A 19,609-nucleotide genomic window follows, 5' to 3' on the forward strand; every position below is an offset into this window, starting at 1 on the left:
ACGAAGCTTCTTAAGTATTTTTAAAACCTTATTTACTTTACATACAATGATAGTTTAGTTATATATTATAGACTTATGGAAAGAGACCTTCTAAAAATGTTAAAATGTATTACTGGCACGCAAAACCTTAAATTAGGGTGAATAAATGAAGACGCGGCACACCACTTAAGAACGTAAGAAAGGCCGTACCGGGTCAGACCCAAGGTCCATCTAGCCCAGTATCCTGTCTACCGACAGTGGCCAATGCCAGGTGCCCCAGAGGGAGTGAACCTAACAGGCAATGATCAAGTGATCTCTCTCCTGCCATCCATCTCCACCCTCTGACAGACAGAGGCTAGGGACACCATTCCTTACCCATCCTGGCTAATAGCCATTAATGGACTTAACCACCATGAATTTATCCAGTTCTCTTTTAAACTCTGTTATAGTCCTAGCCTTCACAACCTCCTCAGGTAAGGAGTTCCACAAGTTGACAGTGCACTGCGTGAAGAAGAACTTCCTTGTATTTGTTTTAAACCTGCTGCCTATTAATTTCATTTGATGACCCCTAGTTCTTGTATAATGGGAATAAGTAAATAACTTTTCCTTATCCACTTTCTCCACATCACTCATGATTTTATATACCTCTATCATATCCCCCCTTAGTCTCCTCTTTTCCAAGCTGAAGAGTCCTAGCTTCTTTAATCTCTCCTCATATGGGACCTGTTCCAAACCCTTAATCATTTTAGTTGCCCTTTTCTGAACCTTTTCTAGTGCCAGTATATCTTTTTTGAGATGAGGAGACCACATCTGTACGCAGTGTTCGAGATGAGGGCGTACCATCGATTTATATAAGGGCAATAATATATTCTCAGTCTTATTCTCTATCCCCTTTTTAATGATTCCTAACATCCTGTTTGCTTTTTTGACCACCTCTGCACACTGCGTGGACATCTTCAGAGAACTATCCACGATGATTCCAAAATCTTTTTCCTGACTTGTTGTAGCTAAATTAGCCCCCATCATATTGTATGTATAGTTGGGGTTATTTTTTCCAATGTGCATTACTTTACATTTATCCACATTAAATTTCATTTGCCATTTTGTTGCCCAATCACTTAGTTTTGTGAGATCTTTTTGAAGTTCTTCACAGTCTGCTTTGGACTTAACTATCTTTAGCAGTTTAGTATCATCTGCAAACTTTGTCACCTCACTGTTTACCCTTTTCTCCAGATCATTTATGAATAAGTTGAATAGGATCGGTCCGAGGACTGACCCTTGGGGAACACCACTAGTTACCCCTCTCCATTCTGAGAATTTACCATTAATTCCTACCCTTTGTTCCCTGTCTTTTAACCAGTTCTCAATCCATGAAAGGACCTTTCCTTTTATCCCATGGCAGCTTAATTTACATAAGAGCCTTTGGTGAGGGACCTTGTCAAAGGCTTTCTGGAAATCTAAGTACACTATGTCCACTGGATCCCCCTTGTCCACATGTTTGTTGATCCCTTCAAAGAATTCTAATAGATTAGTAAGACACGATTTCCCTTTACAGAAACCATGTTGACTATTACTCAACAGTTTGTTTTTCTATGTGTTGGACAATTTTATTCTTAACTATTGTCTCGACTAATTTGTCCGGTACAGACGTTAGACTTACCGGTCTGTAATTGCCGGGATCACCTCTAGAGCCCTTTTTAAATATTGGCGTTACATTAGCTAACTTCCAGTCATTGGGTACAGAAGCCGATTTAAAGGACAGGTTACAAACCTTAGGGTAGGTCTACACTTACCCGGTAGTTCGGCGGCGAGCGATCGAACTTCTGGGTTCGACTTATCACGTCTTGTCTGGACGAGATAAGTCGAACCTGGAAGTGCTCGCCGTCGACTGCGGTACTCCAGTTAGACGAGAGGAGTACCGCGGAGTCGACGGGGGAGCCTGCCTGCCACGTGTGGACCGAGGTAAGTTCAAACTAAGATACTTTGAACTTCAGCTACGTTATTCACCTTTCAGAACTCTTGGGTGAATGCCATCTGGTCCCGGTGACTTGTTAATGTTAAGTTTGTCAATTCATTCCAAAACCTCCTCTCATGACACTTCAATCTGTGACAGTTCCTCAGATTTGTCACCTACAAAAGCCAACTCAGGTTTGGGAATCTCCCTAACATCCTCAGCCGTGAAGACTGAAGCAAAGAATCCATTTAGTTTCTCTGCAATGACTTTATCGTCTTTAAGCGCTCCTTTTGTATCTCGATCATCAAGGGGCCCCACTGGTTGTTTAGCAGGCTTCCTGCTTCTGATGTACTTAAAAAACATTTTGTTATTACCTTTGGAGTTTTTGGCTAGCCGTTCTTCAAACTCCTCTTTGGCTTTTCTTATTACATACTTCTGAAAGGTTGCCGACCCCTGAGCTAATAATTGCTTTCAGAGGTTGGCATTTCTGCCAGTGGAAGTTTCAGCTCACAAGTTAATTCCTGTTTCCTCCAGTTTGTGAGTCCTGCCAGGAGTATTTCGTGGATGAATGTCCAAACCATGGTCCCCCCGTGTTTGTGTCAGACACTCCGGTACCCGTTGGGATCCCTGACCGGGCAGCTCTGACCATCCCGCCTGGCATGGAGGTAATGAAAGAACCCAGCGGGGAGAATGACGTACGCTGTGTGAACGAGGTTATCCCCAAAGGTCATGTCTTCGGGCCGTATGAGGGGCAGATCTCCAGCCAGGACAAGTCAGCAGGATTCTTCTCTTGGCTGGTGAGTGTCCTAACTGCCTCCCTAATTATGACGATCCAACCACACAGCCTAGAGCAGTGAGTTATGGGGTGATGGTGCTAGCTCTGCTAAAAGAATGGGTGCCTTTCTGTTGATCTAAATGTGCAGCAGCTCCAGGTCCACCTATTGTAATTATTATTTTTTTTTAGGGATACAGATTAGAGAAGGGGGCTGGGAGTCAAGATTCCTGGATTGTATTCCCAGATCTGGGAGGGAATGTGGTCTAATGCAGGACTTATCAACTGGTGGGACAAAACCCACAAGTGGTCCACAAAGGGGGGTGCCCTCTGGGTCACAGCCTACCGGCTGAGAAACCTTCGAAGTCTGACAGTCACTGGAACTTAGAAGGAATGAATGAATAGCTTACTCCCTCTCCTCTGCCTCTTGCTGTTCTCTCTGGCATGCCCTCCAGCCAATCCCAAGGAAGCTCCTTAATGTTTCTTCCTTGACTCTAAGAGTTGAGGAGGATTACTTCTGGAGATTACAGAACTGTTTCCATGGCCTCTTGAAACAGCACTTCCCACTCCCCTGAAGCAGAGCACTGTGAAGTGCGAAGGAGGGAGAAGTCCACCAACCAGGATTCAACAGTCCCAGCACCCCCTAAATCTGTCATCCACTGGGATGTTGACCTGAATTTTATGGGTTAATTGTTATGGCTCACCACTGATCGCATCCGACCAGAAGATGTATAGGTTCTTGTCCAATTCAGACTACAGGGTCCGAGAACTCAGAGCTCTATATCAGGAGAGGACTCTCGGGGTGCTTGGCAAAAACACTTACACTGAGGACAATACCAAATTGATAAAAACTTTATTGAGATTAACAAAAGAATAAAAAATGCTGTGAAACTTATAAATGCAAAACAGTAAAAGAATTCCAAAATTCCTGGTGGTAACATTCCTATTATAAGTACCTTAACTTAACATACTCACACCCTTCCTTGAGGACCCGGTAATAGGAGGTGAAGGACCAGCTTTACTCCTGGCATGCCCAATAACACGATGGTTCTGGCTTCCCCAATAGTTAAGAATGTTGAGTAGTTATATGATATTACACAAGCTGAGCTGATAGCGTGATAGAAAATAGAATGATAGGTAGATAAAAAATTGTCCTCCTATATTCTATAGACTAAGAAAAGAAAGATCTAAAAGCCTCCTATGATATCCTTACAAGGTATTTTATAGGATCCCGACCCTGTGCAATTCAGACCCAACCTACTATACCCAAATCTTATTTCCGCACCCTATGAAATTTATGGGTACTCTTATCTTATAGGTTAGTGGATTATGACACTTACTCTCTACATATTATCTCACTCCAAAACTGCCAACCTAGGCTCTCTTGGCGACTCCCAGGTTTGTAGTATACCCTGCGGTTACCAACCAGTTGCAAACGCTGGATTAACCTGTTCAGTGTTGTGTATAGTTCCTCCCTTTGGTTCCCCAAAGTTCAGGGACCAGTCCTATCTGTGCCAAAGGTTGCCAGCTTTTATGCTGACTTACTCTTAACTGATTATACTTTTAGCTATTTAGCAGATCTTACTGGATACAGGCCGGTAGGCTTCTTGCATTTCAGCAAAACTTCTTCTATGTATAATTATTAGGAAACATATATCATATGCCTCAACACATCCTAATTTCATAGGAATTAATACTGATAAAGAATATATAATATGATATAAGAATGAAATGGATTAATTCAGAAAGAAAAACATATTATTTGATACAGCTGGCTGGATTAGTAGGATATAATAGTTAGCAAAATAATCCTATGGACTACAGGGAGCAGCTCCACTACCACACACTGTCTTCAGCATTAAAAACCATCCTGCTATTATCCCAATCCCACAACCCTTTTCAGCCATAATGAAACCAGTAGGTGGATTTGAGGTTGTGAGTATGAAACGTTTGTGAGTGGTTAAAGCACAGAACTGGGAACCAGGACTCCCAAGTTCTGCTCACAGCTCTGCTGTTGATATGCTTTGTGACCTTGACCCAAGCCCTTATCTCTGTGCCTCAGTCTAGCCATCTGCAAAATGGGGATATGTCTCAGTTCTGAGGGAGAAGAGGAAGAGGGGAATTCAGTCTCTAGCATCTTAGCTGTCAGCAATGCACAAAATAGTGCCAGCTGAAGTGATAGGTTTGTGATGTGGATATGCGTACTCTGGGCAATGGACTGATACCACCAAGCTCATTTCACAGAGGGGACTGCAAATACATATCCAGTGGGAGCAAGCTAGACACTCAACTGATCCAGGCTAGATTTGAAACCATGACCTAGAGGCAAAATGCTTTATATCCCAGGACCGTCTGACCAAGGGCTAGAATGGAAATATGATCTAGAGGTGAAGAGTTCTGTATTCCATGATTCCCTCTGAGCCAGCCAGTCTTCCTGTTACTTTTATTTTATTATTCTACAGATTGTTGATAAGAACAACCGCTACAAATCTATAGATGGGACAGATGAAACCAAAGCAAATTGGATGAGGTGAGTCCGGCTCTCTTCTAACTACCCTGGAAGGGGCTTATGAGCCAGAGAAAAGGCAGGATGCACTTCTCATCCTTCAGTATGACTGTTACAAAAGAGGCCCTTTCTTACAGGGTTCAACTCTTGTGTTCTTCCATTATGTGCTCTTGTGAGAGTCCTCTGCTGTCAGATTGAATGGTCGGCTCCAACAGAGAGGTGTGTGCAGAGAATGGCTGTTCTTTGTGATGAGCAAGCACAGTAAAAATAGTGAACAGATATACGCTTCCCCCTTTTTACAAACATTAACAAGTCTCACTCCCGTTTTCTTTGATTCCCCCCCCCCCATTTTACTTTCCAGTGTTTGCAAATAATCTTGCAGAAAATATTCCATATTGATTTTATCCTTTCCCATTTTCCAGACATTGGGAGAGAGAGAGAGAGACTTTTTCCTTATGTTTCTAATGGAGCAAAATCTGCTACGGGGCTCTTCTGTTTGTTTTCTTGTTTGTGTCACTAGTTTGATTATATAGGTACAGCACTTGTTATTGAACTCTACTGGCTGAGTGGCTTCATAGCATCAGAACACAGAGCAGTGTAGGTACTGGACAAAAAGTGGATCTGGTTCTTGAATGGAGCAGTGAGAAATGAAGATGTTTAGCATTTATACAGCACTCTTTAGTTTCAGAGTTCTTAGCAAGTACTGATGTACTCTTTGCAGCCCCCTGTGATATTATAAGCAGGTAGCATTTACCTTGTATAAATGGAGAAGCTCCTCCAAGGAGGTGCCACAGATGTATCAGTAGTAGAGTTAACAGAGGGCATGAGAACTAGTGGGTTTCTTGCTACTTCTGTGTTCTTACCAATCAAGAACACTGCCTTCAGTGGTGGATTTTTGAAGAGCTAGATAGTTGGCGTCAGGAAAGCATTCCGGACAAGAACAAAATAACTTTGAGGTTAATTGGATTGTTGGCCCAAATGAACATTTCCCTTATTAACTTCACCAAGGAAAGTGGCATAGTGTGGAACATGTGTGGAGACACTACAAAGGCAGCCAATCCAGCCTATATTCTGGCACTGCTCTTCCTTTTTGTCTGCTTGCATGAATGGAGGGTATCCTGACACTTGTATCCAGGATGTTCAGCCAATGAGGCAAGAAAGGTTGGAGATCTTAATACTGTCATGTGCTCTTCTGTGTGTGAGAAACCTTTACTCCAGTAGGACTGGTCTCGAGTCTGGAGTTATGTAATTCATGGAAAAGAGAACGGGTGGGAGGAGGAATGGATGGATATTTGGATGTAGCTCTTACAGCAAAGATTTCAAAGATCAGAAGCCGTAGTCGAGATTTTCATGATTAGAAGCCATGGAGAGATTTTTCTGCCATTGTTACCTCTTCTTGTAACCCAATCAGGGGCAAAAGTGGGAGTAGAGAAAACATGGTCCCATGAAATGAGAACCTTATAATAATATCTTCCTCCTGGATTTGACTTGCATGGCCCTACCACTACCAATTTCATAGTGGCCCTATCCAGGACCAGTTACCAGTACAGCACCATAGGACAGAATGACTTCACAGGACCCTTTTCATAAACCAGCATTTACCTTGGTTATGTCCTGATGGAATGGCCAATCTGTTCTGCTCAGCCTGGTAGAGTGAGTAGACTATAAAAGGTTGGATGGAGAGAAACGGGACAACAATGGAGATAAGGTGCAAGAAGGTCACCAGACTCCTTTAGGGGTTGTTTATCGGGAGACCCCACACAGGTCATGCAGAAACTGAACTCCATGGAGTGAAATCTTTCTGATCCTTCCACATACAGCCTGGAAAAAGTGCTTCCCACAGTAGTAGTGTGGGGACTATGACTGTATTCACGCTAACAAACATGGTGTTACTAGAAAGGATTGATGGGGAAAGTTTTTGTGAATTCAGAAACTTGCAGATTTGGGTAGACATTCAGGGTCCTGCCTTAGCATCTTACCCCTCAAAAGCTATATTGCTAGGAATGCTATAGCAGCACCTGAAAAAAGAGTAGCTGTCTCCTTGCCATTGCAAAGCATTCTCTCTGGGAACAGAGTGGGTTTGCTCACTGGTATAGGGTAGTACGTGGACAGCAGCCTGAGCTGATTCACTTTGTATTGTGTTATGTGTCATTTTATGTGTGTTTGACCCACCAAATCTGATCATCTTTATATTCCTAATGATGGAATTTGGCACCTTCCAGTTCTTACTCTTTGGGGAATCCACATCCTCTTTACCTAGCGCAGTGGATAGGAGGAAGGGAAGAACACAAGACATGGCAAGTGACGAGCAGCTGTCAGATGACACATACAATGTTGCATTTTTCCTTCTCCTCATGCTTTGTCTCTGAGAAGCTGTTGGAGCTGGGCTGCATGTTGAGATGGCCACTGATCCAAGAACCAGTCACTGTAACAGTCTCCTCTTCGCATGAAGGGTTGTTGTCTCTAGTACTGTGTGGAACGTAGTGGTTTGTTTGTAGGGATTTGTGTGAACGATTTCCTCGGTCTCACTTCACATGGGGACTGGCTTTGAACAAATGCCCTGACTCAACTCAAACCTCAGTCAAAATGGAGGCTATGTTGCCTCCAGCTTTAATAAAAAAACCATTAATCTACCCGAATCCCGAATCTTACAAGGGCTCGCACAAAACCGAGAACCGGCCCGATTGTATTGGGTTACTTTTGGGATGTGGGGGAGACACTTCATACAGCTCTTGGTGACTCTTTGTCATAAGGGATGAGGCAGGGGATACGTCTGGAAAAGAGAACTGCCTTTGAAATAGGGCAGGGAGCCTTAGGAAACCCTTCTGGGTGACTCACCATTGTCTTCATTGGAAGATGGTGAAGGGAAGCGTCTGGAGTTGCAGCAGTGTCTAAGGGGATTATCACAGTGTGGTGTCTCATACGTGAGAGTCCTAGAATTCCTGTGGCAGGTTACAGTCTCCAAGCTGTTGCTAGAAAAGAGCACTCGAATTCTCAAAACCGTATCACCTGGTCCAAATCCCCACCCTTGGGATAGGAAAGTCTTAATTTACCTCACCATGTGCACATATGTGCATGGAAATGTCTCTGTGTTTTCTTTTTTAAGTTTTGCATTGTTGGTGCAACTCCTTGGGAACATTTTCCTACCAGGTTTATGATGGCCGCATATGCACACAGTTGGGATGGGTTTGTAATAGCACTATCTTACTTTCTTCAGCCCTTTGGGGATGACCAGGGATGGATACCTGGCTTCAGTGCCCATGCTCATTTAATTTAGTTGGGTGGCATACATCCATTTCTGTTAGCTCTCAGCGTGTGGGTCCTGAGTGCTCTTATGGGTCCTCCTGTTTCAGTGAATTGCTGTGAAGGAGGAAGAAGTAATATATTGCAGTATCACTCTGAAACTCTGATGGAATCACAAGCTCCCTGCAAACAGCACTCTGAGGCCATTGTGCATATGCTCCTCAGAAGCAGTGTAGAGTGTAGGTGGCTTTGTGTTCAGAACGGTTCTGTATATCACACATTAGCAAGTCTCAAATACTCCTTTGCAACTGAAAGTGAAGGTTGTACAGCTTTAAGCTGTCTCTGGGGACCTGCCCCTTCTGAGCTGAGGAGTGAATTCAAAACTATGGATAGGCTGTTATGGCTCCTGTGGGCAGGGCCTGGCAACATCCCACATTTCATTCTGCGTGGGCCACAACACCTTGAAAGTTAAAGCCTTCTCCTTCCATTCACCCAATAGGTGCCAAAACTAGAGACCTGAAGAATCTCTAAAGGGCAAAATGCTAGGTTTTAATACCAACCCAAATTCCAGGCTCCTGGTAACTATCACTACACCACACGAGCCTGTCACAAGTCTGTGCAAACCATGTCTGCTGGGAACCTGACACTTGCTGGCTTCATGTTTTGTCTTAAAATCAGGCCAGACTTCCCAGTTTTGGTAGAGTTTTGTTTTTTGGGTGTTTGGATTCTCTTAAATGGCAAACTGAAAGAAAAATTCCACTTTGATGCACAGACTCAGAAGAAAAAATTGGTATGAGCCCCTAGGACCTGAAACTGTGACTAAGTGCGTCTGTGCAATTCCCTGTACGGCATTAGCTGCAATGGCAAATTTGGGACCCATAATTCACCACTGGTGCAGCTCCAACAATGATAGATGTCGTGGAAGCTGTAATGTAGACAGGGCTCAGTCTTGTTAACACTGTCACCTTACCTTGCTCAGAGCAACTCCCAAGTGAATTCTCTGTTAAAATCTCATCTGCTTTCCGGTTATAGAGAGATTATGATACTGTAACCCCTTTTGACCAGAACAGTTAGCCAGTACTGGAAATCTTGCCAGTTGTTTCAGTTAGAAGGAGAAATTGATGATGTCATCAGGTATCTGTTTGATACAATTCTGCTTATTTACAAAGAATGTGCATAAAGTCCAGTTTCCCTGAACGCAGTAGGAATCATACAGGAGACAATTTCCTTGCAAATATTCCAATCCTCTTTTCCCAGATAGCATTCTGCCCCCAAAGCTCTCTCTTAGCTGTCTCTCAGGATCACGCTACATGTGCTGCTCTGGCTGTCCACTTTCTGCTGCCTTCTCTGAGTGCTTCTGAGGTGTTTCTGGAATCATCTGTGCACAGGCAGGTGTATACACACACACACACACACACACACACACACACACACAAAACTCCACCAGAACAATACCCCACCCTCGGTATTTGCATTCAGCCTCCAGTAAAACCCCTCAGCCCACATAGCCCAGCTCCTAACCAGCCTTTTATGTGGCCTGTGTTTTGGGCAGTGGCTCCTATTGTTTCAGATATCTGTTTCGTAAAGGAACTTAGCTGCTTCTTACCTTGATCCTGAACAAGACCGCTGTTGTGCCTTCAGTGAAGTTTTACCCCTCCCTCAACTTAACAGTACTAAGGAAAACAAACAAATACACCTGAAAGGAGTCCACTTATTTTTCCATAAGTTTTTGTCATAGTTTACATTTGTCTAGTGCCTTTCATGCCAATGTATCCCAAAGCTCTCAGCACTGGGAGGCAGCCACCTCCTGATAACTAGTGCAGATTACAAAAAAATGGGACATATTACCTACCCCTTAAAATGTATCTTGGGATCTTTAGTGTCCATGCAGCGCAGACAGGACTTTTTGTTTAAGATCTCCTTCAACTAACACTTCTGGTTGAACATGTAGTGACACCAAGCAGTAACAATATAATTATAATTAGACATTTTAATGTGTGGTGCCAGATTAGATTAGATTAAACTGATTTTTAAAGACAAGTTAGATTTTTTTTCATTTTCCCCCTGTCACCATGGTGCTACTATGGCACAGAGTTAAGGTGGTTTGGATGCTCTAACTGGACATTTCCATACTTAATATGTTTGGATTTTTTTTTATTTTTAGCATATGTCTGAATTTCCTGGGTTTGTAATTGTTGATTTTGGGGTTAGTTACATCATCACTGATTTGTTTTTACCTTAAATTACAGATATATACTTTCAAACTTTACTCCATCTTGATGTAGATTTTGTGTGAGAATTTCCTTTTTTAAATGATCAGAGACTTCATACATCAATGCTAAACAGGAAACCCAAAGAAAACATTATCATATATTTTTAATGATTGGAAGATGTGTAGTATCATCCTTAAATCATATTTATTTGAAATTTTGGGGCCAGAGTCACCTATGTGTTCTGACTGCTTTACTCTGCTCTGGAATAACACAAAGCACCCCGAACATACTGGTTAGGTAAGCTGGGTTTACAGGTGCTTTGCATTCTCAGTGCACACCTGTTTCCCCTGCCCCTCCAGTCTTTCATTCTCCTGCACCCGCCAGGGCCAGATTAACCCATCACTGGGCCCTACGTAAACATACACTTCTGGGCCCCTCTCTGCACATGAATAACAAACAGCTATAAAGTACACTTGCCATGGCTGGGCTGGCTATGTTGTGGATCTGCCAGGACCAGTTCTCATCGTGTTGCTGCTCACTATGGCAGAGGGGCAACTGGGCCAAACTTGGATGAGTGGCGTAGTGACCCAGCACTACTCAGTGTACTGTACGGCTGTTTGTTGGAATTCTCTGAAGAATAGTATTCATTAACTACACCAAAGAAGAAACTTTCACTTAAGATAATAAGTAAAAAAATTACCATTAATCAGTTCTTAAATTTTAAAAAAGTATTCATATGGTAGCCTGTGGATAAGATTTTAGTGAGTTTTAACTTTAAGGGAAATTGAGCCTGCATTGTGTTCCCTTATTAAAATAATTTAGAACACACAAGTAAGATCTGACACAGCATACTAAGGGTTTTTTTAAAGGTCCCATTTTTAAATTGTTAATTCATAAGCTAATTAATGGACTTTGTAAATTCTCACAACATTCATTCACTACTCAGTGTATTGGTGAGGATATGCTGAAATGTTCATATGTAACAAAGGCTTTGAATACCTGCTTTGAACTCAACTCAACCTTAATTGTGGGGCTCAAACTAGCACCTCCATAATAGTCCCAGTTTCAAGCTTGAAAGTTACCTTTTAAAAAACAAAATGGCCGCCCTTTTCTGTCTCAACTGAGGAATATTGAAAGCTTGTTGTGGGTGTGGGCGGAATTGGTCCCCACCAACTCCCTCTTGCTGGAGATCAGCCCCAGTGCAGCACTGGCCATGTGGTTGGATTGGGGGGTGTGGTACTTGGCGTTGATTTCTTTTTACCCAATTGTGCTTTGTGGGATGTTCAACCCAAGGAATATGACTGAACGAAAGAGGAAGCCCAAGTTTTCCAAGGAAGAGCTGGACATTCTGGTCACTGAGGTGACCCGGAACGAAGCCATGCTGTTTGGGAGGGAGACAATGCGTCTATCCCATGCTGACAGGGACAAGATCTGGGAAGGCATAGCCAGGAAAATCACATCAGTCAGCCAGGTCCCCAGGTCTGTAAAAGACATTAAGCACAGATGGGACGACATGAAGAGAAGGACCAAGGACAAACTGGCATTCATGCAGAGGTCGCTCTCCAGCCCTGGCAGCACGGGGCGGCCCTCGGCCATCGTCCTGACCGCCCACGAGAGAGCCATCGAGTCGACGCTGCATTCGTCACACCAGATGCACGGCTTCCGGAGAGCGGATCTGGACGTGGTTGACAGCCCATCAACGAGCTGTAAGTATCTCTACATTAACCTCTGTTTTATGCTCACATATCTCAGTTTTGACACAGCGGTCATTTGTGTATGATACGAGGTATTGTGTTGCCTTCCTGCTCACTGTGGTGTTGGTCGCTAATAGGTCTCTGTTGATCATGGTGAAGTGAGATGGAAGCGAGTTTCCCCCATCCCAAATTAAAATTTTATTCAGCGTCCACTTCTCCCAGCCTTTTGCCCTATTGTCTCTCACCCCTCCTATGACTGGACAGTAATAAGGTTCTGCCTTTTTAAGGGGTGGGCAGCAGCTATCAAAGCCTTACCCAAGCCAACCAGGTATGGGGAACTGGATGCAACTACTTCCAGTCAGTGGAAAGGTAGTTATGAAGGACTAGGGAGGGTTCCCAAAGATGCAACTCAGTAGGGAGGAGATTTGCACCAAGTCCCATTACTAATGGATCCGCTGCACTGTAACCAGCTTCAACAAGGTCCTCTTTTTGTGGTGACCACTGACACTTGTGCTCAGGCCATTGTGGGCTTCTTATCTAGTGGTTTGAGTGTTCAGTGTAAGTAATATCAATAGAAAGGGCATGTTGATGATTTTTTTTTTTCCTGAAACAGAAGATTGACTCTGCTTTTTAGTTACACTTCTTATAGTGAAACTCACTAACCCCTTCCAGCTCTGTAGGCCTAAGCTCCTTTCTATTCTGTGTTGGTTTGGTTTGATTTTTTGCCTTTACTTATGAATTTTTCTGTGTGGATGTGGAACTTATTTTGCAATAAGCCTTTGGAGAGATGAAGTAGAGAAGGAGGGATATCTGTTATTCTGGAAAGTGGACTAAGTATAGTTTCACTCTTGGTCTTCTCCCACCATGTTGTGTCTCTTCCCTTAGTACTCTACCAGTTAACGTTGTTAACAGGAATGCAAGGACAGAATTCTACTAGCACTGGCAAAGTGGGGCTCAGTTAGGGTATGTCTATACTGCAGAGAAAAAACCATGATGCCGTGTCTCAGAACCTGGGTCTAGTGACTCAGGCTCACAAGCCTCAGGCTGTGGGGCTAAAAATATCAGTGTAGACATTTCCGCTTGGGGTGGAGCTTGGGCTCTGAAATCCTGTGAGGGGGATGATCTCTGTTGTTGTTTTTTTTTTTTTTGCAAGATAGACAGACATGTCCTTAGACAACTCCTTGCGCCTACCTTTGGAAATCAGTAATTTATCTTTCAGAATCAGAAGGGTAATGTGCACATTTATACAGGGTTTCTAGTCTTTATCATCCAGAGATTCAAGTCTGAACTTATAGCCTTTTTCAAAATAGTTACTGTGTCTGTGTCAGGATATCAGTAAGTAGCTAGGAGTATAAGGCATTATCATTGTATTTGATGTACCTATGCTCATGAACAGGATTATCACTACATTTTTATTGCAGTCAGTGTCATTGCATTGAAATGGGGTTTTATTTGTGTGGCCTTTTCTCCTTGCATCAGTCTAGCATACCTAGTTAACTTGAGGTCCTGTTGTTTTAAAGCAGCATTACCAAATTACATCCCTTGGCACCAAACCAGAAATATTGCAATGCAAGTCAAATTTGGCAAGGACCAGGTGCCATTATATAAAATATAATGTAAACAATAGTACATGACCAGGTGTTTGTCATCAGATAGCTGCACATCTCTGGTGAGTTTTGACACTAGCCTGAAGGCCAGCTGTCTTAATTTAACCAGAACATGCAATTTTTTTACTTAACCATGCTTTTGGAGAAGGTAGGTCACCACTATTGTTTAAAATTATTTTAGTTTCTGGTAACAAATCCTGACCCATGTGGTTATACTGGATCCCCTCTCAGGTTGGATCCCTCCTCAGCTGATTGGGTTCCTTCACTCTCAATGCCTGAATCACAACATTTGTTGCTCAGGTGCTAATATTTGCTTTACATGGGCAAGCATGTTTAAGTTATGCACCAAAAACTGTATCTGGAGGCTTGTCTCTAATGCTAGGATAGTGAAGAGAAAGCTTTCCAGCTGCTCTAAGATCTCTTGAAACAAGTCATTGGAGAGAAAGTTTTGCCATAATAATTTGCACTTCTTGTTCTGTTTAAAGATGATGAAGATGAGGAAATGCCAGGCCCCTCGCAGGAGCACCACTTCTCATCACTGCAGAGGGATGGTGAAGAAGCCAGCCAGCTCTCTGGGCCTTCTCTCCTCCGCACTTCTTCTTCATCTGATCAATCAGAAGCTACCAACCAAAGGCAGGAAGTGCAGCACTTGTCCCCACATGCCCAGTCATCCTACAAACCCCCTCACCCACGCACCAGGAGTCCACCCCTTTCTAGCTTCGATCGGCAACTACTCCATTCCCACACCCAGCAGACAGACCTGTTCAGGCAGTTCTGCCAGGAGCTGGTGGCTATCCATAGAGACATGGCGGACAGCATGCATGTGATTGGCCAGAGGATGGCTGACCTGACTGGGCAAGTCAGCCAGATGTGCCAGACCCTGACAGAAATCCGTGATGGGGTCCAGGCTTTTCATAGGGTGCAGGACCCTAATGCCACCTCTAGAACTGTCCTGCAGGCACCCTGCTCAAGGAACCCATCTGAGCCCCATGCAGAGTCCAACCAAAGCCCCCCAAAGCAGACTGCTCCTGCACGGACTACCAGGTCACAAAAGAGAAAACACCATTTTTAATCTGCTTCATGTTAAATAAAAGAAGGGAGGCCCATCCTGAGCTGTTGCGAATTCACAGGGCTGCCACCCAAGGATCAGTATTACATGGGGAGGAGCAGCAGGCCCCCCTTACCTGTAAAGCAGTATGAGTTATGGCAGCTGAGTAGTAGGCCTTGCCCGATATTCTGACAAACAGGTGTCTCAAGCTTTTAGAACCTGGATTGCGGGGAAGTTAAACCTCAACTCTTTTTGTCTTGTAGCTATTTCGAGCCATCATGGCCCCCTGTGCTTAAGTGCTCTAGAGACTGAGAGATGCAATTAGATTGATTTCTTTGATCTTGGAGAATGCCTGTGAAACATTGTTAGGGCAACATATTTGCAAACTTCCTTTAAAAACCAAACCACAAAATATCCCAGCCTCTGCCCTCCCACCATTATCCTGCAAATTGGCATATGTGCCGTGCAGATTCTTAACTAAGTGATGCATCATTATAGCTTTAAAGGCTGTAATTGCTCATTAGTTCATCTTGTGCTCTGCAATAATGGGAGACCAGGGTTTACTGTAATAATTATATGCAGCTTTGGGAATGGGGATATAAAAGTGCAAATGCTGAGATGGGGAGAAAGTAGATGCAGAGAGAACCTCCCACCCACTGCAACTTGGAAGAGACTGTCCAGGCACTGTTTGACACAGAGGATGGTTCTCAGTGTCCACTGAGAGTAGGATAAGAAGTAATCCAGTTTAGTTTGCAGCAGAGGAAAATTTAACTTAGATATTAGGGAAAACTTCTTAACTATAAGGATAGCTAAGCACTTGAACAGGCTTGAGAGATAGTGGAATCCCCATCACTGGAGGTTTTTAAGAAAAGGTTGGATGAACACCTATCTGGGATGGCCTAGGTATACTTAATCCTTCCTTAGCATGGGAGGATGGACTAGATGACCACTCTGTCCTCCCTACATTTCTATGATTCCATTAAACCCTCAAAGATGTGGTGTTGCACTTACCCAGAACCCTGCGGTATTGTACGCACTTGCACTGCAGGGTCTAATCCATCGATTTCCTTGAGTGTATCTGAGGCTCTGTCTGCACGTCACAGTCAGGGTTAAACATGGCTAGTTTTTTGTAATATGATTGTGGCCAAACAGGGTTGTACCATGTTCTTTTCTGGCGTGTTATAACCTCTATTGTTTTTGTACACCAAAAAATGTGCTAGGTAATCTACAGAAACAAGTAAAGACATAGTGCCTGATTCTGATCTCATGTACACTAGTTTTACATCAGTATAATTCTATTGACTTCAGTGGAGTTATTTACACTGGGGTATCCTAGGGCAGAATTTGAGGCATGGTCTCTGCCCTGAAGAGCTTACAATCTAAATTTCCTGATAGATATCTAAACTAAAACCTCAAACACTTTGTTTCTGTCCAGACAAGAGAGAACTATGTTTCAGCATTTTAAACTTTGTTGTTGTCATAGGCTCCATCTGCCTTTACATGTATAATCTTGATTTTGAAACTAGGTTTTAATACCTTCATCTGACCTGGCTACAACACACATTGTTGAGTTGAATCCGCACAGCAGTTTTTTCACAACACCACTGGGTGTTACCCTGGTTTGCACATCCTCATCTGTCATGCCACCTCAGACTGTAGAAAAATCTGGGCAGTTGTCCCTGTGTGCCAAGAGGACATTCACGCAGAGTGACACCAGCAGCTTGTGAGCCTGTGCTCTCTTGGATATCCTTCTTTTCATAGAGTTGGGTAACAGGAGGATTATCCAAATTGGAGACACAAACAGAGTTGGGGGGTTCACATCTACACACAAGTGTTACTACCTGGTTGCACGGAGACAGCACGTGTTATCCTAGATCTCTTGAAATGGTGACACAAAGCTGCCACAGTTACTAGCCAAGTACTAACCATGTTGGGTTTGTGAACACAAATCCAGTTTAGAGCCAGCCTTGTCACAAGCCAATTGCAAATTCAGCTAAAAGTTGTGTAGGCAAAGCCTTCAGCTAAAGGTTGTGTAGGCAAAGCCTTAGTGGACAGGGAATTCAGACAGCACAATATGTGAGACCTACTTTACTGTTCTGAAACTGTTAAGAGTCTTTTCTTCTTTTATCTGTTTGCCATTTCTCTTCTAAAATATACTGTGATAATTGTCTAAAATACTTCAGTTCAGTGTTACTGCAGTGGTTGAGCCATTCCTGGTGTGTATATTTTTATTTGACTGTCCTAATACAAATAGGTAAAATTTTAATTGCTTGAGAAAGGGCTCTAGTTCAAGAAAGCCAAGGTCTGGTGAGGAGAAAACCTCCTTTCTTCTAGGAATTAATCAACTTTGGATTCCCATAGAGGAATTTCCCCAGAGCATCAAGGCCAGAGCAGGGCAATGCTCGCTTTCCTTTCTATTAGTCTGCCATTTTGCTTCAGTTGCAATATTTGTATTCTGTAGAAAAATACTCTTTTTGGTTTTTTTTGGTGCGGGAATGTATTTGGTCAGAGGTTGGAGAAACTTTTGTAATGTGGCTTAAGGAGAAACTGAGAAATGGCAAATGTTTTAAAAAGCTTGTATGAGTAAATATGGTGCTACTGCTGGATATTATTAGTAACATTCTTAGTTCATATTTATTATAATATTTGGTCCATGCTGATGTCTTGTTGATATAACTACAAGATTAGCCCCCCTGATTATGTTGTCTTCGGAGAGCTGCCGTGGGAACTCTCAGAGCTAGACAATGGAGGCCTAACCGCTGCAGCTGGTAAGCATCCACAGTTCCCAGTGGCTTTTATGGTAGTTATGGGTACTCAGAAGGTTTTTGGATTAAGCCCTTAATGTACAGAGGCACTTAAAGAGTGATGACTCTCAGAGGTGGTAGTCCTTTGGGGGACCTAAGCAAGAATTATTTAGGGGCCCTCCATTACCCCTTACCCACTCCCTAAAAATACTAACTGCATTATTTCTGATGTACCAACACATCACATACTAATATGCTTGTTAAAATCTCCACATTAAATAAGACGAATAGTATTTTTGGGGTAATACTAAATCAGGGGCCCCCTTGAGCTGCTTGGGACCCTAAGCATTTGCTTAGTCTTTTTATGCCTGGAGCCACCACTGATGACCCTGTTTTCTGTTCTGCTAATCGGACAGTCTAAAGCGCAAACCCAGGGCTTGGGGGATTGGCGACAAGAAAGGACCATGTATTATAAAATCCAATGACTAGATTAAGTTTTATATATATAATTTCCTCTGTGGGGTATTACAGATGGGGCTTGGTTCCCGGGGAGAATTGTCTGCCCTGTGTAGACCCTCAGTGAAACGGTTGCTTTGTACTGTCTTGCAAAGGGCACTTCCTCCTGTGCACATCACACTGACTGGTGATTGAAGTCTGATAAACAAAGTGCCCATATTGAAGCATACTGCTGTGCTTATGCCAGTATTTCCATTTCTTGTATATGCTGGAAAAATATTTCTTTAAAAGTATTTTGTTAAATAAATTACAATAAATATATAACACTTTTAACACACATGCTTGTTGGGTCATTTGTCCTTCCCACTCCATCTCCGCGTGGATTTGTGCCAGGGAGCTAAAGTTAAAGATCTAGCGTACGCAGCCGTCTCAACAGCCACATCCATTTGCTGTCTGACATTCCCAGACATCCCAGGGCTGCCAAGTGTCACAAACCTGGAGTGACCCACAGCCCAGCCGCAAGTGACAGCCCTGTCACTTGCGGCTGGGCTGCAGGCAGGCATCTCCTGTGGTCATTGAAATGGAGGCAGCAAGCTGCTGATGTTCCTCCTGGATCTGCTGTGGCACATGCCTTCAGGCAGCCAGGTGGGCTTCTCTCTTTCCTCCCCTTGGCTTCTACTGGCACCAGACCAGCACAGAGCCCCGAGGGAGGAGATAGTTCATGTAAATGGGGGGAGAAAAGAGGACAGAATTAGGGAGGCTGACTGGGAGAGGGGCAGAATGACTGAGGCTCCGCCACAACAAACCTTTTCCTGGGCTTCCCAACTGTCCCACAACACACACACACCCAACCCTCCAGTGGCCTGTGGCGCTCTCCAATACTTGAATCTCCACTAGGTCCCCCTTGTTCCCCCCAGATCTCCCTTACTTCTGAAGTGTGAGAGACATAACTACACCAACCACCCCTGAGCAGGGAGACGCTGAGAGCTTCTTGGTCACTGGGAGTCCTGAGTCAGCTGTAAGAGAGAAGCAGGGTAAAGGGAATACAGAACAGTATTCAGCCACTAAATGGAAAGCACATACTGCAGGGCCAGCTTCTGCATAGCTAGGATCACTGCTGGTGCCTACTTGCCTCTCCGACAGCTAAGGAATCAATTCCAGTCAATACACACCAACAAGAGCAGCAGGCTCCCATGTCTCTGAGCAGTGTAATATCTGAACAGTGCTGTTGATCTGAGACCTGGCATTTCACTGGGTCGGAACAGACTGGGCAAAGTCCTTGTCAGCATTTGAAGAGGGATTTGTATGACTTTACACCTTAGCTTCTCTGTCCTAGGGCATGGGAGAGCTGGGAGACTTTATCACCCATGTGAAAGCTAAAATTCATTATTTT

The 19,609-nt window shown here is 43.6% G+C and overlaps 1 protein-coding gene across 3 annotated transcripts in view; it reads left to right on the top strand.

The window, feature by feature from the left end:
• The window catches only part of PRDM11 (PR/SET domain 11), a 58,940-nt gene that overhangs the window by 19,698 nt on the left and 19,633 nt on the right, over window positions 1-19,609 (top strand). For 2 of the 3 annotated variants that reach the window (XM_054024967.1, XM_054024968.1), the window contains exons 4-5: window positions 2,468-2,730; window positions 5,168-5,235. In XM_054024967.1, coding sequence (XP_053880942.1) covers window positions 2,468-2,730; window positions 5,168-5,235 — 331 coding nt within the window. Of the gene's footprint in view, window positions 1-2,467; window positions 2,731-5,167; window positions 5,236-11,960; window positions 12,374-14,453; window positions 18,554-19,609 lie in introns of those variants that run through there. The other variant, XM_054024969.1, reaches the window with a different exon arrangement.

The sequence above is a fragment of the Malaclemys terrapin genome, chromosome 4 (genome assembly GCF_027887155.1).
Source record: "Malaclemys terrapin pileata isolate rMalTer1 chromosome 4, rMalTer1.hap1, whole genome shotgun sequence".
Lineage (NCBI taxonomy): Eukaryota > Metazoa > Chordata > Testudines > Emydidae > Malaclemys > Malaclemys terrapin.